Source organism: Sander lucioperca, chromosome 1 (genome assembly GCF_008315115.2).
Source record: "Sander lucioperca isolate FBNREF2018 chromosome 1, SLUC_FBN_1.2, whole genome shotgun sequence".
NCBI lineage: Eukaryota > Metazoa > Chordata > Actinopteri > Perciformes > Percidae > Sander > Sander lucioperca.
Window position 1 is genome coordinate 20,440,362 of NC_050173.1, and position 25,732 is coordinate 20,466,093.

The 25,732-nt window shown below is 41.3% G+C and overlaps 1 protein-coding gene across 3 annotated transcripts in view; it reads right to left on the reverse strand.

Moving 5' to 3' along the window:
• Positions 1–25,732, reverse strand: part of pola1 (polymerase (DNA directed), alpha 1) — a 52,038-nt gene that overhangs the window by 10,793 nt on the left and 15,513 nt on the right. For all 3 annotated transcript variants that reach the window (XM_031282079.2, XM_031282077.2, XM_031282078.2), the window contains exons 27-35: positions 20,232–20,264; positions 19,550–19,642; positions 19,238–19,443; positions 18,944–19,076; positions 18,578–18,709; positions 18,187–18,361; positions 17,385–17,566; positions 13,589–13,720; positions 5,080–5,196 (exon numbers count right to left, since the gene is read on the reverse strand). In XM_031282079.2, coding sequence (XP_031137939.1) covers positions 5,080–5,196; positions 13,589–13,720; positions 17,385–17,566; positions 18,187–18,361; positions 18,578–18,709; positions 18,944–19,076; positions 19,238–19,443; positions 19,550–19,642; positions 20,232–20,264 — 1,203 coding nt within the window. The remainder of the gene's footprint in view (positions 1–5,079; positions 5,197–13,588; positions 13,721–17,384; positions 17,567–18,186; positions 18,362–18,577; positions 18,710–18,943; positions 19,077–19,237; positions 19,444–19,549; positions 19,643–20,231; positions 20,265–25,732) is intronic.

Sequence of the window (25,732 nt, forward strand, 5' to 3'; positions counted from 1 at the left end):
GTTACAGGGTTGTTATTGAATTTAGAGCCCCTCAACCCCACCTCACTCTCACACAGCAACACACACACCCACCCCTCCTCATTCAGCTCGGTGCTTTGTTCCTGCACTGACACCATTTCAATTTGCTCCACAAATCTGCAGCATTTTCAGCCTGACTGCCTAAGGAGCAAACCAGCTGTGAAATTGCCTCTCTCCCGGGAGCGTAGGACCCCCCAGTCCCCCACCTCGTACCCCTTGCTCCATTGCCTCCCTCTTCGCCGACTGACTACCCCCCCCCCACCCCACCCCACACACACACACACACACACACACACACACACACACACACACACACACACCTCAGGCGCAGGTACACACGCACAAACACAGTTAAGCCAAAAGGGAAGAGGGAAATAGGCATACATGTGTATGTGTGTGGAAGAACAAGGAGAGAATGGAGACAGGATGTATAGAATAAAGAAAAAAGTAAGACATAACAAAAAGAGGCTAAATCACACAAATTGATCCAAATCACAGAGCAACGGTCTAAAATGGCTCACACAATGAAACAAGCACTCAAGACTTGCTCAGAGTCTTAAAAACACCTGCCTTCATCTTTTAGGGGGCACACACATGCACACACACATAGACGCACACATCCGACCTCCAAAGAACTTGTGCGCACTATACTGTTGTGCAAGTACACCAGTGAAGCAGTTAATGAAAAGGTAGTCAGTCGGACCATATTTCTCTACGTTTATGTGAGGAACGACAGTACAAAAACAAAAACACAGCGTTTATAGTGGAAGGAAAGTGTGCAAGCTGTTGAAAAAAACTACGACCATTAAATGCCTTGACCTGGATATGGCTTAGAAGAAAATATCGCAGCAACAGTGACACAAACAAGGCCTCAGCGTCACACTTTATCCCATACTCTTCTCTGGTTTAGGTGCAAACACGCGCTGTAAATACTGAAGCTACGATATCCAAGCCCACACACAACTGCAGCTGCAGAAAGAGAGAGGGAGCGAGAAAGGGAGGGAGACAGAGAGAAACAAACATACATTTTTCCTCAGCTGTGAGGCCACAAGGCTTTAAAACTCTTGAGCTTTTTAGATGCGATGAGCGTTATTGCCGGTTGTGGTAGTCACGCCGATCAGCTTCACAAGACACCATAATGAGTCAATATATGTAAATCTTTACTAGGCAAACACGGCGGGAAACAAAGGCATTTAACTGGTGCTCTCGCCCGCAAGCCTCCAACGATTCAGCACCGGTAATTTCTCCCCATTGAAAGGCATAATTGCCTGCTATTTGAAGATATTCATGCTCAATTTTTGAAATTAATTTCAATTGGAGGGAAATGTAGAAATGTCAGCTCCAGTGAAAGGGATTTGATTTCAATTATCCTCGCTCAAAGGACTGTGATTTCCAAATACACTTAAGCAAAATTATGACAAGAATTTTTGTTCGGCAAAATTCAGTGTTTAAAGAGCGATTAGGCGATAATGGGGCAGCTTTGAGCCGGCAGTGAATGCAGCCGTCTCCCTCTGAAAGGCACTCAATTATCTCTGATTGCTCCCGCTATAATGTATCAAATAGAGATACCTGCTATTGCCGTAATTTGTGTGAAAATTAACATGCTGCAATTTCCACTAGAGGGAAAAAGGGAGCTCTAATGGGTGCCTGAGCGTACATCAATAAAACGAGGGGAGAAAAAGAGAGCGACAGAAAGGGAGGGTGAGAGGAGGAGAGTAAGAGCAAGCCAGGAGAAGAGAGAATGAGTGCAAAAGCTAAGGAGGGAGGGGAGGTAAAGAGAATAAAAAGAAAGGAGCAGGGGAAGAAAGCAATTGAAAAAAAGGTGGAAAGAAAAGGAAAGTCAGGCGAGAGATCTGAGACACGGTGAGAAAAAATAGCCTATTTGAGTTAAGCGCTGTGGAGGGAGAAGAGAGAGGAAGAGAAAGAAATTTAATTTACTGAAAATATTACAAATTGCACCTGTGCATAACTCCCCCAAATTACCAACCAATCAAGGCAGAGTGCCTATTACTCTCCCATTACATGGAGATCAGATCACGCTCTGAATCTGTGTCCAGAGAGAGGGAGGGAGGGAGGGAAGAACCAGAGTGAGAGAGACGGATGGAGGGAGGAGAAGAGAGGCAGCATCCACAGTGACGGTAAAAGTACCATGATGCAACAGAGAAAAAGGAACAGACTCACAAACCAGACACTGCTTTACAAAAGCTCTGGCACAAACAAGTGCTTTAAGTGTCGCATACACAAAAGAAGAAACTCATTGTCTTTCAGGTTAGTGCTGCTATAAGCTTGATAATCTATGATGATACTGGCAAGTAAAAAGCATAAAAGGGAATGTAGCCAGAGTGCTAAATGCACAGAAATCTGATGGAGCGTCCAACATCAACAACAACGTTAACTAAACAAAATAAAAGACCTGTCAGTGGGGGACTGGTGGATGCCTGATCTTCCCTAGTTGTTGAGCACAGACTATCTACCACCAGCTCAAACAGCCATGAATGGCCTCTTGAGTACTTTGCATAATTGTCAGCAATTTAATATGTAAGCTGCTGGGGCTATTAATCTCCATGCACTGGCTTGATTCAGATAACAGTGTTACCTCACTGTTAGCCTCATATGAATCATGTTGTACCAAATCTCTCTCCTCTGAGTGAGGTCAGATGCAAGGGCGAGCAACATGTACTAGGGTTTAAGTATCTTGCTCAAGGGCACTTCAGCAGGGCAGATGCTTTCACCCCTTTCTGTTGACAAGGTGTTTAATATTTACACTGGCACACTGTAGGCTCTTGAAAGACTAGTTCAGTTGTTAATTATTGAATAAATACATTTCAAAACATTGTTACAATAAATGGAAAAAAGAAAAATTGTTAATCCATAATTCACATATTCAAAGGCATTTAAATTATACTTTGTGTTTATTTCCAACCATTTTGTCCGCTGCTTTTGTGAAAAAATATTTTTTTCCTGTTAAATGGTTTTGGGAGTTTATTTTTTTTTCCTTACTCGACTTGAGGGTCTCATATTAAAGCAAATAATTATAGTTGTTATTCAGACAACCTGCAGCTGGTATACAATATATGAAAATAAGAAAAACCTTGTTACGGTTGTAAGCCACAACAGTACAGCAACATGTACATGTCTCGTAAGTCTGTTCCCTTATGACATGAACGGATACTAGAGATGCACCGATAGACCAGCCGGTGATCGGAATTGGCCGGTTTTCACGTGCTCGGCCATGACCGGCGACCGGCAGGTCACATGGATGTGACAGCACAGTCGCTTTTTCCTTTCTCTCAACTTTTCCGCCGTGTGTCGCGCGTACCCGCTCGCAGTGTGAAGCGCGTGTCCGCGCTATTCTTGAACATGTAGGAAACCTCATGAATTAACCTGCAACATGTCAGCTGTTTGGAAATTCTTCAGTGTGTGTGTGCAGAAGATAACAAGTTTGCAATATGCAACACCTGCAAGGAAAAAGTAGGGCGCGGAGGTACGACACCAAAAACCAAAATCACATTTTTTTAGTTGGATATTGGATGTGAAAAGAAGGAAATGGTTCTAACATTGCACTTTAGATGTGTGTGAATTTCCCACACCAGGAGTAATTTATATAGTTGTATTTTATAGTGATCCATTATCTGTTCAAAAAATGTTCTCTGTTCTATGCAAATGTTCTATTAAAGAAAAGACAGAAAATAAATATTTGTGTGTGCTGTAAAGTGGTTAGAAAAAATGAAATCGGAATCGGCTAAAATCGGTATCGGCTGGCCTAACTCAATGAAAATCGGAATCGGTCTAGAAAGTTGTAATCGGTGCATCTCTAACGGATACATTAGTAGTTTCAGTCAGCGCTCCATGGGCCCAGCACTGGTGGAGAAATGGGAGCAAGCTAGTCGGCACCACAGAAGAAGAGCCTTCTGAATTTTGTCCCGGGCTGCCAAAATGATTGATTTCAAAGCTTGTTCTGTGTTCAACACTGTGCTTTCTATTTTTGCAAAGTGATTTTTATGACACGCTTTTCAACTCTAACAGGTAATGATGTCTACATTGTGTGCCTCCTGATTTTTATTCCCACCTCACACTACAGTATCTATAGCAGTCAGTAGGTTGTAGCATGGTGCTATCAAGACCAAACCAGCATTATGTCGAGGACAGAGATCCTGACTGAATGCCACCACAGTCCTGCTAAAACACAGGGAATCTAAACGGATAATGAATTTAAATAAATTGCCTAACACCATGTCCATTTTGCTGATTATGTTTGTTGTAGATTATCATCATCATGCATCCAAAGAAGTACATAAAAGGGATATGCTATGAAAGAGTCCAGAGATCAAACAGCATGGTTGAGGAGCAAGTAAACATGAAGAGAAGCTACAAGTTTTAGGATAGAGAAAAGGTGCATGAGTGAGCATAGAGAGTTTAATGTCTTATTCAGCCTGCAGTTTAAAGTGCCACGGCCCACAGGCACAGCAATGGCTGCCTAAGTGGCTACAGTGACAGCAGAAATTGGCCTTCTGGTTTACAACCTGTCGCCACAGAGCTAGACACAGCAAAGCAGCCAGGGGGGACAGCTAGGAGCAGAGCACGCAAGATAAAAAAAAAATTGACAAGAGAGATTTAAGGCCAGGGTTGAGACAGGAATGGTAAGGATGGGGGGACAAAAACATTGATTGAACCGTCACCCTCAAATTGAAAGGAAGAGTGTTTCTTTTAAATCCAGTAGTCAAGCTAACAAAGTGTTCATGCGGCTACGAGAGCTACGAACACACAGACACACAGAAGCTGCAGGACAAAGAGAAGATTGCTTTCATCATTGTCTATATGGTGAAATGTGATACTAATGAGTAAAGATGTAAAGAACATATGTGAGGAGAGACTTCAGCTCCATAGCACCATCACCTGGACAAAACATACAGAATTCAACAATGTACTTTGGTGTGTGCAGTCATCTCAACCTCAGGCCCAGAGTGTGTGTTTGTGAATGTTTTTTACCCACATTCTTGTGTTCCTGTTTCTTTAGCCAAATAAACTGTGTTCAAGTGTAAATTGTGATGTTTGTGTTACCTCGGGTCTGAGAGTTGCCCTGGTGCAGGCAGGGCAGATGGGTCCGTGGCGGGAGAAGGCGATGGGCAAACGTCTGGTTCTGTTCTGGCATGCCTGGTCCTCACACACCAACCAACCCTATGATACATACATCACACATATTACTTCCAACAACTGTGACACTTCAAACTTTAGTAGAGCTGCAACGATCAGTGGATTAATCGATTGAGAGAGACTTCATTTGCAACTATTTTGATAATTGATTAATCATTTCAATTTATATTTTAAGCAAAGAATGCAAACATCAAGATGTGCTGCTTTTATATGATTGTACCGAATACTTTGGAGTTTTGGATTGTTGGTCAGACAAAACAAGACATTTTAAGGTGTTAATGTGGGTTATGGGAAAATCGGATGGCCTTTCCTACACCTTGAATGAGTTGAAATGCATCCATGACCAGAAATGTCCGCTCATCAGTTGTTAATGTGGTTTCCGCTGAGTTGCTGGCTGCTCTGAAGAATAAATGAAAGACCGAAGACAATAACATCAAGCAATAAAGCAAAAAAAGAAAAAGGTTTTAAAATACACTGCTGAATTGAGCCATTTGTTAATTCCATTTCTATGATTTTAAGAGCATTAATCAAAATCCCTGAAATTCCACTATTGGTGCAGTACTCCTTTGAAATAAACTTTTCCATGTCCATAGCGATTCCTGGTGAAAATAACATTCAGCAGCCTTAAGTACACTACATGATTACTTATTTATAAAATGTGCTTGTGTTGCCATTTATTTTGTTGAGGTGTTCTTAAAAATCGACCAAAAAAAAACAAACTTCTGTTGCCTCAAGAAAAACACTTTAAAAACGGTTTCTGGTAATGAGGAAATGTTGCTGAAAATCGTTGCTTATATTTGGCTGCTCTAATTCTGCACAACAGAACTGACAAGAGAAGTAGTTGGAGGAAGAAACAGAGGGGGTGTACAATAAAAACAACTGCAAGAGACATGCAAAGAAAGAACTGAGGTTTACATACAACTTCATATCCCACCCTGCTTTCCCTCTCTTTACATTTGAATGAATCTTCAGCTGCTGTGTGTCGGGGTCCTGCTCTGTGAGTCCTCGTCAGACAGGCAGAGCAGTGGACAGGCAAAACGGCAGTAGTTAGGACCTCCTGGGGTGAGGTAGTGACCCTGGGCAGGTGCTGTGGTCTAACCCTCTCAATCTCTTCGTATTCTTCTAGATCCCTCCACCCCCTCTGCTTCTTATGCCCTGTCATTACTTAGGGGGTTTAAATGGGAGGGGTGTTAATGCCCAACTAATGACAGAGCATAAGACCCTCCGCCATCAACGCCGTTGCATTCACCCCCCCCCCCACCCACAAAAATCTATCTATCCTTCCTTCCTTCCATTCACTCAAAATAAACCCCCTCAAAACCACCGCACCTGTCTTTCTATCCACATCCCCCTCACACATACATTCAGTGTCTCTCTCATTGGTTTTTATGTTCGGCTTCTTTGTGTTGTGTAGTCTCCTGATCAGTTTTGAGCAGCAGCTAAAAAAGAAATGGTGACGATGATTGTTCTTTTTACAGCTGATTCTACAGTATAAAACCCTTTCACACTGTGCAGAGGCCTTTAATAACCTGCAATGGCAAGAATTAACCGGAACAAACTGAGGCTGTTGAGTCTTGATTTTAACCCGGAACGTACGCGTACACAGCTGCTGGTTTTGGGAGTTTTTTTTTTTCCTTACCCGACTTGAGGGTCTCATATTAAAGCAAATAATTATAGTTGTTATTCAGACAACCTGCAGCTGGTATACAATATATGAAAATAAGAAAAACCTTGTTACGGTTGTAAGCCACAACAGTACAGCAACATGTACATGTCTCGTAAGTCTGTTCCCTTATGACATGAACGGATACTAGAGATGCACCGATAGACCAGCCGGTGATCGGAATTGGCCGGTTTTCACGTGCTCGGCCATGACCGGCGACCGGCAGGTCACATGGATGTGACAGCACACATATACACATGCATAGTCGTTCTGTTTATACTATCTGCTTGGAGGACGTGTTCCACACATGCGCAGTAGATCGCCACTCTCACTTGTAGCAGAGTGGCTTCGCGGACATGTCTTGACAACGAATTTGCGTTTCCTAGGATGTCAGACGCAAGTCCTCTGAGAGTAGGGCGGTTCATGCCTTCGCCATCCTAGGAAAACGCAAATTTGCAGGCGGACAAGTCTGCGCACCCACAAAAAAACTGGCAGTACGTGGACGGCCACATGTGTAAACCCTTTTAATGAGGACATTACCGTCACGCGGACCCCAGCAGCCCCTCGCAGACAGTATAATTTCGGCTTTGGAAGGGCGAGTTAATTATATCGGTTTCCAACTTGATTATTTAAAACTATAAAAAGACACAAATGCAATCACACAAATGCATTTAGTGGAGCTGCTGAAGCTTACTAGCAGTGCATAAACAGTGCAAATGAAAAAGGATAAAAATAAAAATAAATCACAAGTGTGTTTCTATAACTTTGAATCACTTTGGGTGCTTAGTAATCTAGAGTGCGGATCGGGCCGCACCACAGAGCAGTAACCGACCCTGACCCGCCCCCGACAGGCATTAAGATATTTATGTCCGAGCACAGTTAAAATCTCATTTTTTTCTCATACTACTGACACATGTGCATTTGTTTGTGTGGAAAGCCCACTTTTATTAAGCAACTGTAGGAAGGCATCCGGAAATGTCAACAGATGAGCGCATCAGCGCACACGGGACAACACACATAAGCCGTTTTTATCTTGCTGATGTGACCGAGCCCAACCTGAACCGGAAGATCATTTCTTAATATCTGTCTGAACCCGGCACGGCGGGCTTCCATCCTCTATTGTAATCAACAGAAAATCTTCTTTATATAAATGTTTAAAAATGAAAGTATGTTATAAAACAAAACCAATAATTACACAAGTATGTAGTTTTTCTAGGAAATTAACATTCTAGATGCAAATGTATTTAACCTCAAATCGCTTGTCACACCTTGATTCTATACAGATGATCTCCTACAAATGTTTGATGTGACTCTTGGCTGCACCAGTGATGATTTACATGTTTCATAGGAAAGTTTTTTTTGAGCAATCATTTATTTATTTATTTTTTATCTGTAACGTGCTGTATTTAGACCGGTTTGTAAAGACTTTAATTTCAAAATCAGTCTCTTTCCTTATGTGGAAATGAAGGGATAATACTTAGGCACAACATTTACAGCTAATCCAATACAGAGGACAGGTAGTGAGCCCGCACTGTGTCAACAGACCCATAACAAGATGGCCAAAGAAGCAATACCTGATACTCGCAAAGGCTCCTGAGATGGAAAGCACTTTGCAAGACTGGCTTACTGTGTACAGTTGGTATGCCCGTCACATCTTCTAAGAACAAACTGCATGTTTTACTGTAAATGTTTGTTTTTCTCTTTTATGTAACAGGGAATGTAAGACTAGAGTCACACACACACACACACACACACACACACACACACACACACACACACACACACTTCCCTCTAAATGAAAACCAAACATACATTTACACAAAAGTCCCAAATCAATTAGAAAGTCCCAGAGTTCACAGCTTTACCCACAAACCCCAGCTGCAGGACTAATTATCTAAACACCTCTGCTGCTCTTGTAAAGAGCTGAGGATCATGGGAAATGAGACTGCTTCGCTGTCTCTGATAAAGACATATGCAGGACAATGGTTCATGGAGGTGGGAGATAAGGAGTATGAGAGTTTGTCTTTTTTTGTGTGTATTTCTTGTGACACAAGCCTTGGCACACACTGCTGTTCCCATGGGACTCACAAGAGGAATGAACACACGCAAACACACTGCATTCAGTGTGAGCACAAACATATTAATCGTTTCCCATTCACATGCATCCAAATGATTTAATAAGACACACATCAAAGACTCAAGTGCCCAGGACTGGGAGGGCTAAAAATGAGGAAAAGCTACCCAGAATGCTCTTATACTTTGCTACTGTGACCCAAAACCCATCCACACAAACGACACACACTCATAAACATAAAAATAAAGTGGGAGGAGCGAGGCAGGGAAATAAAATCTAATTGAGGCATTTCGCCGGAGCGAGGGTGGGGGTGAACAGTCGGATGTGAGAGAATAAAGGCTTATAATTGCATAATTACTGCAGTGGATACCTGACACACTGAATGCAGATGTCAAATGAGTTCCACATAATTTAACCAAACAGAGGCAAGACCAGGCCACGACAGGGCCCACCACGAAATATACCCTCTTTGCTTCCTCTTCTTTGTCTGTTGGATTTTTTTCCAACACTCTCAGCTCTCCTCAAACATCTCTGCTCTGTTACATTATTACATTTCGGGGTCTGATACTTTAGGATCATCTTTATTGCTTTATTTTTCTCTTAAAGCTGCAAGGAAACTTTTGGCGTTTGCCAAACGTTTCCCTGCAATATAATCTTTTTAAATTATTCTGCAGTCTAGGTGCTGCCGTTTTCGACCCTTGAATGGCTGCTTAGTACTGAAACAATTAGTCCATAATTCAGTTATTCAATCAGTCTAATTAAGTGACAACTGTGATGATGTATTTATATATGAAGTTATGTGTCAAGCAAAACATTCACTCTCCATTCTTGGTCATATAATCTGAAGACATGGGCCTTTTTCACAATTTCTGACATTTCATTGATTTATAACCGACAGATTAATTGATAATGAAAATGATTAGTTACAGCCTTCGTCTGAACAGTCTATGCTCCCTATATCTTCTCTGCCTTTGCCTTTTATCTACAGTTACAGGTCAGGTATTGTTAATTAGGTCTGCTACAACTAACAACAATCTACATTAATAATATATGGAGACAATTCTTTTAATTAACAAATTCATTATTTGGTCTATTTAGGGTCAGATACTGTAATAGCGAATGATAATGATGATACATTTTTGATCAAATAGCTGTGGATAAATGTTATTTTGATGGACTAATTGATTTATCAACTAATCTTTGTAGCTCTGCTGAGGACATCACATTTTGGCTCTGGGAAATGGCAATGGGCATTTTTCAATATCTTCTTACAACTTAGTGAGTAAACAAACAGGTATTGTTAATTGGGTCTATAAAGTGTCCGGAAATAGTTAGGAATGCCCTTTGCAATTTTCCAAAGCCCAAGGTGACGTCTTCAAATTGCTTGCTGTGTGTGACCAACAGTCCAAAAGACAAAAATCTATACTTTACTTTTATTGAAGAGTTTAAACCCCCCCCCCGCAAATATTCACATTTAAGATAGTAAGAACAACAATTTTGTTTGAAAATTTCAATTATTAAAATAGTTGCAGATTAATGTTCAGTTAATGTACTATCTACTTCTGCCTAGTAATTGACAAATCCATTCAGTTCTTTTGTTAATTTAACATACTGGAGTAGCCTCTCTGACATGACTCCTGTAGCAGAGGAATCCACCTGCCACACACACACACACACACACACACACACACACACACACACACACACACACACACACAAAAGAGCTCTTAAAGTTTTTTTTGTGCTTCAGCAGTCGGTACTTTCAGCTCGAAAGTGAATAGACCTAAAATCGGTACACACACACACACACACACACACTGAATAGAGCTCAAACGGTTCCAATTTGTACCTCCTCCGCTTAATCAAAGCTTCTCTATTCAACAATTTGACCTTTTGTTCAAAACAGGATTATCACCTTCTCTGGTCTTCATTCACCCTCTCTCTCTCCCACCCCCTTTCTTCTCTTGCCCCTCAGCCCGTTTCCAGGGGCGACCCGCATGACGAGGGTAATTGCAATAATTTGTTAAATGCCATGGCAACGGTGGTTAGATGGGAGGGGTTACCAAAAAAAAAAAAGAATTGGGTGGCTCAAGAAACAAGCAAATCTCTCATTTTGCCAAAGACAGTGGGACAAGAGGAGCAAAGGATGACAACAGTGTGTGTGTGTGTGTGTGTGTGTGTGTGTGTGTGTGTGTGTGTGTGTGTGTGTGTGTGTGTGTGTGAGAGAGAGAGAAAGAGAGTGAGGAGTGAACAAGTGTTTGCCCATTCTCAGGGTGCTGGTTTATTGATAATGGTGGGGATGAGAGGGGGGGCAGGAGGTAATTTCACTAATGATTAATGTCTCTTTGGTCCTAGCTTAGGACGCCAACATACAAGCACGCGCATGCGCACACACACACACACACACACACACACACACAGAGGTGCAGAGCTTTCACTCTATCTGGCCAGACAAACAGCTTTATTTGAACTCTCCCTCGGCCTGAAAGGAATCCTTAATTACACAATATTACCCCTCTTCATAGCCCCACTGTGTGCTGTGTCCGCTGCTGTTCAGCCTTCACTAGTGTGTGTGTGTTGCTGTGTGAGGTGTAAGTATTCAGTGGTAGCAGCTGTTTCACACATTGTGACAAAGGGGTTGAGCGGGACTCGCTCCCCACACATTCACCCAACTAATTGATTTCTGTTCAGCACTGTGGGAGAGTTACCCCCACATACACACAAACTTTTACAGACAGTGCATTCCACTCACTCAAGACCAAGGTGTTAGAAGCCACCGAGAGAGAGAGAGAGAGAGAGAGAGAGAGAGAGAGAGAGAGAGAGAGAGAGAGAGAGAGAGAGAGAGAGAGAGAGAGAGAGAGAGAGAGAGAGAGAGACACAGACTTCTCCAAAGACAACACAGGCATCCAGTGTACTTCACTCTAAGGCTGCCCGTCAGGTGCTGAATACAGTGACAACTTGCCCTGTACACTATTTTGCTTCACATCCTGTCTCTACGCAGACTCAAATCAAAGAATTTACCAGAATCTATACAATAGTATATAACGATATGGGAAATGTATGCAAAGACAATGTCTAGGGTTTCCTACAGTGTTGCATATCAGAGGATCTTGCCTGAAACTTCAGCTTACATCATAAGGAATTCAACACGAGGTGGCACTTATCAGGATTCAAGTGGCGTACCACCTTGGCTGAATAATTCCATGGAACAAAACCTACAGATTACACTAGAAAAACATTAAGAGTCTACAGCTATGCTAGCAGCCCTGTCAGGATGTACTAAGGCACAGCAGTGCTTTGGGCTGAGTGCTATTGTCAGCATGCTAACATGCGGATGTTTAGCGGATAATGCATACCATGGCCACCACCTTTTAGTTCAGAGTGTTAGAATGCTCACATTTGCTAATGCTAGGAATGTCTTGTTTGTTGGCAGCCTGTGTGTCTTATTCCTAAGCATTGCTGACAGTTTCAGGGCTACACATTTAATCCAACATCTACAAAGGAAGTGCGTTCCCATTGTATAGATAGTAAGTAATTAGTGCCGATGTGATGAGTCGCTTTTAACGGACAATAACAATGTTGTGTCAAGTCACAAATTCTCAAAGATTGCGAAATCTGCACATTTTTTCACAGGCAAAATAACCAAGTCTAAACAATTCCCACAATTAAGCTAAAAATGATCAACTGGGTCAACAATAAGAACAAATGCTTAGTAGCAGCATGTAATCATTTCTGACATTTCTATATGCATGCGTATTTAACGTGTATTTGATCACGTGGCTATGCACATTTGCACGTCTAAACTTATTTCTGGCCTCATGTTCTTGTGTATTCTGTAGATCTGAAAATGTGAATAGCTAACAGTGTAGAGAGCCAGTGATCCATATTATCATCCATGCCTTTGAAATAGCAAAATAATTTACCCTGTAAAGCCTATAATCCAACAAAGGAAGGGTCCAGAGTAGTCTTGTATTATTGAGACAAATCTGCTTGATCTTTAAAGTCAAATATATTTGATTTGTTGTATTTTTAGTTCTTGCCGACTCTCCAATAACCCAGCTTTCCCAGATTTCAAATTTCACCTTAAAAAACTGTCAAAGAGTGCATTTTAAACTTGGTATTCAAAGTAAGAATGGCCAATTAAGTGTTTTCATGGATCATGCTCCTTCAAATCCTTCTGGTGTTCCTTTCATTTTGCGAGCATAATGTGCTTTTTGGTTGAAAATGTCCGCGCAGTGCCCTGCTGAGGTTTCCTTTATCTCTCATCCAACATCTTTTGGATGGCATCTCTTATCACTACAGCATCTGGTAAATCCCACATGGTGATAAATAGTCTAACCTTTCAGTAAACACTTAGTGGAAGGTCAATTTTCACAGATTTGGACTATTTTATTACAGGCAGTACAGTTTCTCTGAACACACAACTTTAAAAGAGGGAAAAGACAAGCTGACCAGCTGTGCTAGTCCAACATGTTACAGCATTAAACACTGAATAAAAACTAAATAAACCCGATTTGTGGCCCTGCAGGTGGTGAAGAATACATGTATGTTTGTGTGCTAGTGTTTTTGAGTGTGTGTAAAGCAGAGTTTTATTCATAAGAATCCGTATTATTCATCAAAACCTCAATTACGCCTGCGAACTGGCATGCAAACATAGACTTATACTATATAATACTCACAGAGTAATATTTTTTGATATGGCGACGAATGTCAAGTAGCAGTTTGTTGCTGATGTTGACAGCGTCGGCGATGGGGCTGCTCCCACAGGGGATGTGACAGCATCGCAACAAGCTGGGCTCCAACTTTAATCCCTGAAAAAGAGAAAATGTGAGACAACAACAGATTAATGCATATACAGATGATATCAGCAGTAGCTATCAAGCAAAAACTATTCAGTCTTGCTCAAAATACATAAATAAAAGCGGGCAACAGTAATGTTGAAAACAATCCATTCTGGTGGCTCACACCAATACTGTAGATGGTTTCAAATGGCTGCTCTCAAACATGGTTAAAAATGCTGATTGATAATAAAGTCCGAACAATGAAAAAAATCAGGAAAAGAGAAATGACCTCCCTTCTAGGAAACTTGTGAGTAAAATGAGTTGACCACCATCAAACAATTGAGGAGACACTCAGCTGTATTACTTTACAAAACCAAATTAAGAATCCGGTTCCACGTCCAAAATATACCCAAAATCTGAATGGTAATGTAATGTTATGTAATGTTAATTAAGCAGTTGAGTGACATAGCAACTTGGCCATTACATTTAAACCTCTACAAAAGGACATGTGACAGACATGAAAGGTGTATGGGCTTAAAGCACCTCTGGGTGCAGTACATTTGAACATTATTGAAGCCTGAAGGAAACAGGTCAACTTGACCTAAACACCACTGAATTGAGGCACTTGACAGAAAGGCTTATGGTTAATGCAATGAAAAAAGTAGCCACAGTACATAGCAATAACACAAAATATAACAGCTATATAACAGCTTTAAACACTCGCTCCTTTAAACCTGAGCTTCTTTTAACTGTCGAACTGACAGCCACAAAAAAAGGTTTCTGCAGGGAAGTCAAATATGCATGTGACACCCCCCCCCCCCCCCCACCCAGCCACACGCAGCGTTTTTGTTTGCCTACAATCATTCCTTTTTAGAGGGAAAAACCCACCAGATTTCTGTCGGTTCAAGTAAATCAATTCATTTGACTCAACTAATATGCAACTACACACATTAACCCTCTCCATCTCAGGCTATCCTCCTGTTCTTCATGTTTTTTTCCCCCCCTCCCTTTCTGCTCTGGATGAAAGTAGCCTCCCTTCTTTCCCTCCTCTCCTACTCTTTTATCTCACTTGTTTAATTCCAAACTTCATTTTGATAACAGGATTCTTCCTCCCAAACGAGCAAGTTGCATCTATAAAAGTTATACAACACTTGCAAGTTAATTTATGGCTGCGCAATTACACGAAAGTATAAAAAAGAAAAACAAAGTAGTTTTCTGTCTTGTGTTTGTGTGAGACCTGTGAGAAAAATTCTAATAATGCAATCCAAGGATCGTATCTTTTGACACTCATTACTCCTCTGAGTATTGTCTACAACCCAAAAAACTGTCATCTTTACCACCGCATGTCTGCACTTTAAATAGCCATTTACAAACCTGTAAAACAAATTTAAAAACATTTACAATGTCAAGTGTCTACCCTGACCGTTTTCCATCCATGTCTTGGCCTAACGTTCTATAAAACTCAGGGAAATCCCTGCAGCTCTATCAAGCTTGTTCTCCCTCCACACTTGATCTTTTCATCCCCCTCTACCCGCTACCCCCATCAAACAACTTTCCTCCCTTGTCTGTCCTCCATCATCCATCATCGCCTCCTCCTACCATCGCAGGCTCCGTGTCAGTGTGGAGTCAAGGCCCATCTGTCCTCCCCTCTCACTGAGCTGTTAGACCATGTTCACCACCCTAATTAACTTACTGTTATCAGTTTCTCTGTGTGTGCATACCGGCCTCTGACGCATGCTGGAAAATTAACACCAGTAATCAGACAAATCCTGGTTAGTTTAGACTACAGTTTGGAATTATTCCAAACCTCATTTCAAGATCACATTCTACAGTTAAAACATCAGAAGTATGAAATAGGTCGTTTTCTTTTTTTTTTATGTGCACAAGCATTTGATGAACTTAAACAGAATCTGCTTTTCTTATGTTTTAGGTGCGAGTGTGTATGCCTCTCAGGAAAACATAGCAATGTATCTGCTGAAGTGTGTAATAAAATCAACCTTTTATGGAATGTGTGTGTATGTATATAATACTCCTTTTTAATTTAATGCTTGTTATTTCCGCCAGAAGAGGACAGAGGGTTGTCAGTTTTATTAGGGTCTTTCAGACAAGAAAAAGCTGTGTGCCCTGCTCCTCATTAGAAGCTGATAACATACATACAAACATGCACACGACCTTGGCCTGACAAATGGTAGGAGATATGTGTGCGTGTGCGTGTGTGTGTGTCCGTAGAGCAGCAGGGGTTAAGGAAAGGCCTTTCAAGTTGTGGAGTCCAAACTATGCCAATGAAAACAGAGTCCGTATTGGAGCCAGGCAGCTGTCTAAAAATACAGACAGAGACACAATATGGAGGATGACTAAAGCATGAATCCTTCACAGGAAATTTGACTGAATGTCTATCTGTGTCTCAACTGGTTAATCCGTTACACCAGTTAAATACACCACTGGTGACAAAAGCAATCTTCTTATTTTTTCATTTCAGTCTTTCTCAGTATCTCTGTCTGGTTGTCTGTATGTGTGCTGCAAACAAGAACAAGACTCCACCACTTATTCTTCTGCTGCAGCCTAATGTTTTTTTTCCATTGGCACTTTTGGCCAGGTTGAGCCAAACCACAGCGTGCTGATTTGCACGATTTGCAAGTTACCATTACTAGTTTTAACGTGCTGAGTGACGCCCGCGATGGACCTTCACGGAATAGGTCCAATACTAGCCGGACCCACCTCCAGCGGGCTGTCGTGCTGTCTTGCCGACCGCGGCCAACCTTTCTCCCCCTCAAATGTTGCAAGACTTAACATATGTCTGCGCAGGAGACCTGAGAGAAAGACATTTTTAAAAGTATCTTTTGTAGCTACTGAATCTCTGAAGTTTAGTTTTTCTTGTGACGTTTGTACTTTCAGATATCGGCCTTAAATTTTACTAAGCTATATTACACGAGCGGTTGTGCTTTACTTCCATGGCCTCAGCGCTGGCCACATCATGCTTTGCAGAGATCGTGGGATTTTTCAGACTTGAATACCACACATATACGTAAATACAAAACTGCCTTGCAAGCTCAATCTTGTAAGATGTCTGCTGAAAAAAATATTTTTCCATGGACAGATTTAGCTACTACGCCTGCAAAGGCTAGTTTTAAGATAGCGCTGTGTCGCTGACTCACCGGCACTTAATACACATCTTCAAGCGGGTGCTGCAGTTGCACTGGAAATGCAAAACTCTGCCGTGCAGTGCTGGGCTGACACGCCAAGCCAAGCAGGGCCGAGTCAAGCCATGTATATGGAAAATGCCTATAAGTTACATAGGTTTAACATACACTCGGTTGCCAGTTTATCAGTTTACCTAGCTAAAAACTAATGCAGTCAAAACAACAAGTCCTGCTATAAATCCTCCTTTTGGCAAGACCAAGCACTGGACCTGGGGCGATCTTACTGATCTTAATGTGAAAGTAATGTTGTGCGTTATATATTAGTAGTGTGTTGTTTAATATGATAATTTTAACTTGCGTCAAGAGTCTTTGAGTACCCTGAAAAGCGCTCTATAAATAAAAGTCATTATTAATGTAAAACAGCATGATGTTGCAGACATGGGCAGATGATATTATTTAGACCACAAGGCCCCTTGTGTGCTAAAAACACAGCAGCAGATTAATAAGGGACTGTTGTGATAGTTAAATCTGTGTGCATGTAGACTTCTACTCACAGCTCCTTCAAAGACGCTGTCGTAGATGTTGTCAGTGCCACATTGAGGGCAGGTGAAGGTAAACCTCTCACAGTCTTTGTAGCGCTCTTCATCAGTCAGCTGGACCGGAGCTCCGAGCATGCCATCAGCCTCTTCCTCCCTCTGGTACTGCTGGTGAGCTCGGAACTGACTTGGGTCCAGACCTAGTGTGGACAAAAGAAAATTCTGGCTTACACCATAGATTTTTATTCTGTCGCATCTCTCTTTTTTACATGAATCTACAATAATTAGAGCAAATGTTTACACACAGATGGGGCAGAGCAGGCAAAATACTTTGGACATTTCCATCCAAACCACTTAATTTTATGACTATTAGACAACAATGAAACATCTATTTTGTACTTTTATGAGGCTGTTGTGATATTAGGTGCGACAGCTTTTCTATGTTTGGCTGCCTCAGCTGTCAACAGACTATAAAACAGGAATTATGACTAATGCTAACACATACATAAAGAGAGATTAGTACTATCACTCAAAGTAAGCTGTGCCCCCCACAAATACATCATGGCCAGTGTTTATTTATAAAATAGTATGGCTGTAAAGTGCAAATGAGTCATTTTATCCCTCTAAGAAGTGATATGCAAGTTGAACAGTTCACTTTTACTCATTGCTGTATTTTGTTATTTTCTGAAGGCATAAGGAAACCTGAAATTCCTCAAGTCATAATTTAACACCAGAGTGAGGTTGGGCCGCCCAATCTCAATCAAAGTAAAGTCTTCTACAGTCTACCAGAACCATCAACTCCATAAAGTCATTAACTCACCCAGCCACGTGGCGATGAGCACGACGTCGATGCCCTCGATGGGGTCACAGATGCGGGACACCACAGGGTGGACCTGCTGGGCAAGGTAGTACTGAGTGTCCAGGCTGAGACCCTCCTGCTTCTGGAGCTGCTCTAGAGCATAAGCTCTCTGACTGGCTGCCAGCGTGGAACCGTCCTAGGGAAGAAAGAAATAAAGTGGTGGTGTGTATTTTATACTATAGTGTACACAAAAATCTATCTTTGAAATATGCTTACATTGGTATATATATGATGTTCAGTGCATTCCGGGATTTTAATGAGTAGGTGTTTAAATGTAAATATAAAACCCTAAAATGACTAGAGGACCAGTTGACCAATATTTATGTTTGTTTTTGCTCTTATACACACTAACCTTGCAGATGATGTAGGAGACTGTATCTCCAGCTTTGACCCTGCGACCACCCTGGGAGTTGATCCATAGAGCCACATGGACATGAGGGAGGCTCTTCTTATCTGGATAGTCCTGAGGATCTTTAGTCAAAGCCTGGAGGAAAGATCACAACCGTGACAATGAACAGACGGGTAATAGCAAATACAATAGAATAAAACAAAACAAAACGCACACATTTGCCAGAGCCTTGCTACAGGTTTCTCCACTTTACACTATGAACACTGTACATGTGAATTGCTGGTTGTCAAGAGGACACACACAACCCAGCAGGTGAAGGCTTTTCTATATTCAGGTGTGGAAATGATACATCCATAGCTAAGTCCTCACCTTGTGTATCTCATACTGGTTGAGTGGTACGGTTCCAGCTGCTACTTTCTCTCCCAACTCCACCAGGTGTTTCTGGATGTTCTCCACAATGACATCACGACTCTGGTCAGACAAGATTTGACCAATCACATAGCTGCAAGAACAGGAGCAAAGGAGAGGAACACATTTTATCATGCATAACAAATACTTCAAAAGTTCTGCTTTTATATAAAAAAAAATAAATAAATAATCAATGGATTCCTTGCAATGCCTGATATGTAGCTTTTAGCGACAACTCTAGTTTATCTAACGTACTTGCCACATTCCTTGGCCAGGTCACACCAATCTCTGCGCACAATGTCCAAGCCTTTGAGCTCCTGCTTGACACTGTATCGTCCTTCGCCATGGTTCTCCACCACCAAGGCAGCGTATTTCTTCTTCTTCAGCAGTAAAAGCGACTTAAACACACCGTCGATGTCGATCTCCAGCAGTTTGTAGAGCTTGTTTACTTCGGCCTTCACCTGCGATTAACAAACACACATGTGCATTCAGTGAAAATGTCAAATATCGAAACAACTGAAGAAAAGAAATCCAAAACGTATCTACTGCTGGCTGAGACAAACACACCTTGTTGCCAAGTTTGTAGACTTCCTCCAGAGCATTGCTGTTGGTGTTGATCATAATGGAGTCAGTGTCTCCGTAGATGACTTCCAGATTCATCTGAATCACACAGAGAAAAATAACAAACAAAAAACTGTTATACAAGTAAGAGAAGACAATATATTAGCTTAAATTAGGACTGGACAATAAACCAGAAGTACTGAATTAGTGGAATTGCTTTTTCTTGCAACACTAAATGTATTTCTATCTCAATTTTAAATCAGAACTTAATATTAATACCTTATACACGTACATATACAGTAGTTCATATTTGCTCAATTTATTTATAAAAGTCTACGGTATTATTTTTTTTACTACTTTTTTTACTTTATTTTATTCAAATAGGTCTTTATCTTTTCGCTTATCCCTTAGCCTGTCTCTGTGTTGCTGTAACATGTTAATTTCTCCCCAGGCACTAAAGTCTTACAGGAATTATGAACTCGTCATAATTAGGATATACATATAAGAAGTGATCCAGCATCATAAAAAGGTCTCATGATGTATTCAAAGAAATAGTAATTGTTACATTTACAACTATTGAGGTAACTGTGACAATACAATCGTGAAACAGATTTTCAGTCATATGCTGTGGCGTTATTTACATTGTCCTTGACTAGATGTTGTATTATTCAGCTTGTTAATAACCCACCTTCTGAACCATGTCTTTGGTGTGCATCAGAATCTGAAGGAGAAAGCAGACACAACAGTATGAATGGGAACTGATACGAAAAACAAAAAGCATTACTACACATTTCAGCACAGTAAACAAACAAATCCCTCAGGAACAAACAATGATTACATATTAAGTTTCCATGTTATTTATTCTGTGTGTGTGTGTGTGTGTGTGTGTGTGTGTGTGTGTGTGTGGACAGTGGAGCAGAGCAGGTGACTTTCTTTTAAATGGGGGATAATTGGCTAAGAGGGCAATTATGAGAGCGTGCTGTGACAGGCGTCTTTTCAACCCACACATTCTAGCCAGGCAACACACACGCACACCTTAATGACTCCTAATGGCCTTTATCACCAACAGAGTGAGTGACGGACAAATAAGAGAATACTGTTAACGCAGGTTGTCCTCTCTGTGTGTGTGTGTGTGTGTGTGTGTGTGTGTGTGTGTGTGTGTGTGTGTGTGTGTGTGTGTGTGTGTGTGTAAATGGGAGAGATCTAAGCAGCGGAGGGATCCCAACAGGTGGGGGCCCAGAGGAGGGGAGGGCAGGGGCTCCGGGTGGCTAATCTGGGGGGTCGGAGGGACGGAACGCAGTGTGACCTGTCACCAGCAATCTGCTCCTCAATCAACCACGGCCGCATATATATGCACCCCGACTCACTGTGCTCCGTGTGGGGACAAGGACGTGGCTATTTCAAAATGTGTGAGGAAGGGGCGGGGTCAGACTGCGGCAGGGTGTTCCACTCCCTGAAACCCGAGTGGGACTTAAGCATGCTTTATGGGCTGCGGGTTTGAGTCATTCACAGAACAGCCTCCTCCATTAGGGACTGCAGTCAAGGTCAAGGTCTCAAAACACACACACACACACACACACACACACACACAAAATGACTAGCCTGTCTCCTGCTAGTTTAGGAGACGAAGAAAGGGAGGGGAAGAGAAAGATGAAATAAGTCTTAGGACAGGCTCAGTTTGAGTATAAAGGTAGATAAGTCTTCAGAGCAAAAATATGATTTTGGAGACACTTTTAATACATCTAAAAGTTATTATGCAATTTTTGTCTTCAGGTTAAAATTTGACTCAGAGGATGTTATTTAACATGCAAAAAGAAGCTAAAGAAATGATAATTGTTGAGAAATATAAAATAAAAACGTAAGAACTGCGCCAAAACTAGACACATGCGCAATCAGTCCCTTCTTTACATCTTTTTCTCTAAATTTCTGGAAACTAAAATTCAACTAAATTTTGAAATCATATATAGATAAATAACAAGCTAATTAAATACCAGACAAATCAAGGCACCTCATCATATAGATTGATGCTATTGAAGTGTCCTGAGCACTCCGGCAAAAATAAATGCTGCAACTTTTGCTACAATGCAGCAGCATCCAGTAAGGTGCTGCAATGTGGTAAGTTAAATAAATACAAGAGCACATTCCATATAGAATATAAACAGTATTTTTTACAGTTTACCTTATGTTTGAAAAGAAAAGATAAAGATAAAAGTGATAATGCTGTGACAATTGTCTAGATTTCTAAAATCCTGTCTCACTATTATAAACCTCTGTGCAGTGTTTTGGCGCCCTCAAATTGACAGACTGCAAAACAGACTTTCTGGAGGCTATTTCATTGTCACATACTTTAAACAGCCCCCCACCAAAACAGCCATTTCCATTGTTTTAACGCAGAGCTGTTTTTAGTCTAAACACCTACAAATACAGATACTAAAAGGGAGAGCTCCCTCAGTATAAATGGTATGGCAAAATCTCTTAATGTTGACACATATCTATTGTGTCATGGTGTATGTGTACGCTGAAAGAGGAGAGACAGAAGAGGAGGATGGAATGATCAGAGAACAGACGGAAGGAAAGGGCACAGAAGTGATGAATAGAGAGATGTGGGAAAGACAGAGACAGAGCGACAGCAAAGTGAGGCAAGCGAGGTGAGAATGCGTTGATGTAATTGATGTGTGGACCCATTTAGACAGGTTTTCCATATGCTGTCAGTCCCAGCAGGACAGATTGCTTTAAGAAATGATACCGCGTGAAAGACAAGTCGTTTGACCAGGATGCAATGTGTGCAACTGACTGTGTGTGTGCTCATCTTTAAACACATACCAACACACACATACTGTATGGACCAATGCAAAAACATAGCCTCAGGGGGTACAAAGAGTGTGTGTGTGTGTGTGTGTGTGTGTGTGTGTGTGTGTGTGTGTGTGTGTGTGTGTGTGTGTGTGTGTGTGTGTGTGTGTGTGTGTGTGTGTGTGTGTGTGTGTGTGTCGTCCCTCTGATGACTACACTAGTCACCACCGCGCATGCCGCTCATACTGGAGCAAACAACTAAAAAAGCTTGACTCATATTACTTAACGTTATCCCGATGCTGTGTCCTTCAGTAATACAACAAGTCTTTCACATCAACCAGATTATGGAAAAGGGATTATGTAGAGCTGCAACAATGAATTGATCTGACAATAAATATATCAGCAGCATCTATTTTGACTTATCGTTTTATTTATTTTCTTTTAGCAAAACTACACTGGATCCAGCTTGTCACATAGTAAACCGATAGTTAACTGAATATCTTTAGATTATGAAGTGGCGGTCGGATAAAACAAGACATTTGAATTTTGAAAAAGTCAATGTGAGCTCTGGAAACTTATTCCAGACACTTTCCCCTATTTGCTGACATTTAACAAACCAAGTGAATAACCACATTTAAATATATCTTTAAGTTGTGAAGATTTATATTTCTCCAGTCCTGTGAGGGTTGTTAGACTATTTTCCCTAAAATCCAATTTTAATAGTTTGGTATCCACAATGAATCAAGGTGAATCTCTTCTCTTATTTGCCCCATTTTCGACTCAGTAAATTAATAAGTCTGTTGAAAATCGTCCAATTACTAAGTTTCCTTCTTTTGTCACACCGTAAAACATCACTCAATTGTCTTATGTTCCTGCCTCTTTCACTTCTCGGCTGCTTGGTGTTAATACAGTGTAATTAGACTGGACAGTAATTGAGCAGCTCACTGACAAGTGCCTCGCAACGTGAAGGATCAGGACAGAAGATTTGGTAGAAAAGAAAAGAATTTTTTAATTTTTTTCACACTTGTAATCCCTATCCCTCGCATTCTTCCTATCACGCCACAATATAGATGAGGGCTCAGGTATCAGTTTGCATTCTTTGGGCTGTGAGAGGTCAAGGAGGCTCAGAGTTCAAATGAGACAGCATGCCTTCCCTGACAATACACTACTAAACAACAATACACTACTAAACAACAATACACTACTTGGGCATAAGTTTTATTCAGGTTTAATTTGTTAACTAACTATATAAAACACACAGCCAACAATTAGGGCACTTTTACAACTGCAGTTCTCTTCATTTGGTCCGGACAGAAGGAAAGAAATGATACGTTGCTGCCTCTTAGTTCTTGTCTGGTTCATGTTCACACCGACCTTTTACAAACAAACCAAGAGCTGTACATCCTGATATCTAGATGGACCGCCGTGGGCAAATAACATTTTCCTTAAAAGATCACTTCTTTGAAAATCCTGTGGTTGGTCTGCTTTGCTTTCTGACCACAAAGAACCACACAAGAGTCTGATTGGAAGCGGAGCGGTTGTTTGGACTGCAGTTTATTTAACACCGACCCAAACAAACTAAACACAAAACAAACTTTAGTGTTGCTCGAATATACGCATCCTTAGATTCAAAATGTAAGGATGCTTATATTCGTGCATCAGAGTTTGTTTTGGATAAACCTGCAACTTGTAGCACATGGCAGCTTTAAGACAATTCAGACTGTAGCTGCAGCTTTTTCAGACCAACCAGTATTGGACCTGACAGTGGTACACAAGTGTTGTGGATAGTTCTTGTGTTACTAGTAGTAGTAATTCAACACTGACTTCCACAGCTTACAGGTGACATTTTCACTTTGTACTCCCCATTTTTAAAACATAATATACCCAACAATCTGCCTCGAGACTTGAGGACACATACTTTAGGGCATCTGACCCTGCCAATGTTGCTAAAAGATGTAGTTTGGTTAAGTGGTGCTACCGTAGTCTGTAACACTCAAAGCTGCCATGAAGTGAACTAGGGAGACAGCTACAGGAGCACCGGTCCATGATAAATGACAAATCTTGTCCAGCTGACTAGTGCAGTCGGATAAACCTAAATCAAAGTTTTTTGAACAGATATTAAGTTAGAAAAAGTGAGACAGATTGGTGGTTTGATATTTTTACATTTAACACCATCTACACTTTAATACCCAGTGCTAATATCTCACTAAAGATCACTAAAATCTGTACATGCCCAGTCTGACTTTTCACAGCATGCAATCACTTAATTTAGTGCTTTTAACAATGTCTCATGTCTTTGCATGCGCACCAGTGTGTCTGCACATGCCTAGCTGTGCAATATTGCACTCTGTCATGCTAATTGATGAGTAGTTCAGCCTTGTTGTAATATCTGGCTTTTCCCCAGCTGTTGCTCAGCTATTTTCTGGTCTTCTCTATTAGGGATTTATGTGTGTCTTGTTGTCATGTCGCGCTCATGTATTCTTTATTTCAGTCCACTTCAACCGCCTCCTCTTCAAGATATCTTTTGTCTTTTGCCAGGCTGTCATTTTAAATAAGAATATGGGTCTTAACTGATCTGCATTGGATGTGCGACAAATGGTTTATAGATTGAAAGGAAGCAATAAAAGACAACAGAGATACCCCTCTACACACATATCACCTCGGTCAGCAGATCAGAGGCAGCATGTTAAACCTCAGTGCGGCAGAGGGCCCTTGTAAAAAGAGCCTGGGGCACCAGTGACGATTGTTTTGAAAAGCACTCAGCTGAAAAGCATTTTGGGATGACAGACGGCCGCCTGAAATAGCACCTGTGGAGGAACACACCACTGTCAGAGCTGGGGGGGGGGGGGAAGACATGCGTATGAGTGCATGCACGCACACACACAAAGTCCCCCTCTCTTCTCTCAGTCTCACACACAAATATGCATACAATATTTGTAGTCTCTCTTAGTGTGAGCTCATGTGCACATATAGAAAATGAAAATCTTTCTTTCACTTAAATTATTTTACTTGCATGCAAGAATGCATGAGCGCAAACACACACACACACACACACACACACACACACACACACACACACACACACACACACCTGTCCTGGCAGATGCCATTGCCGTGCTCTCATGTCTACTACTGGGGAGGCAACCTGTTGTAAAGCTGGGTCTGATTTAACACAACCGGCTGAGATCACAAACACTGGTGTTCATCGAAAATAACTCAGACAATGATAAAAATCTTCCTGCTGTCTAGTCAATTAAAAATGTGGTACTTCAATCCCCAAAATGGACACATCCTGGTGTGTCCATTCCTCCGAGGCACAGTCAAAGTTGTCACCAATAAATTCTTAAAATAAATAATGTATGCATAGATAGTCAAAAGGGCTCATTAAAATTGGATATT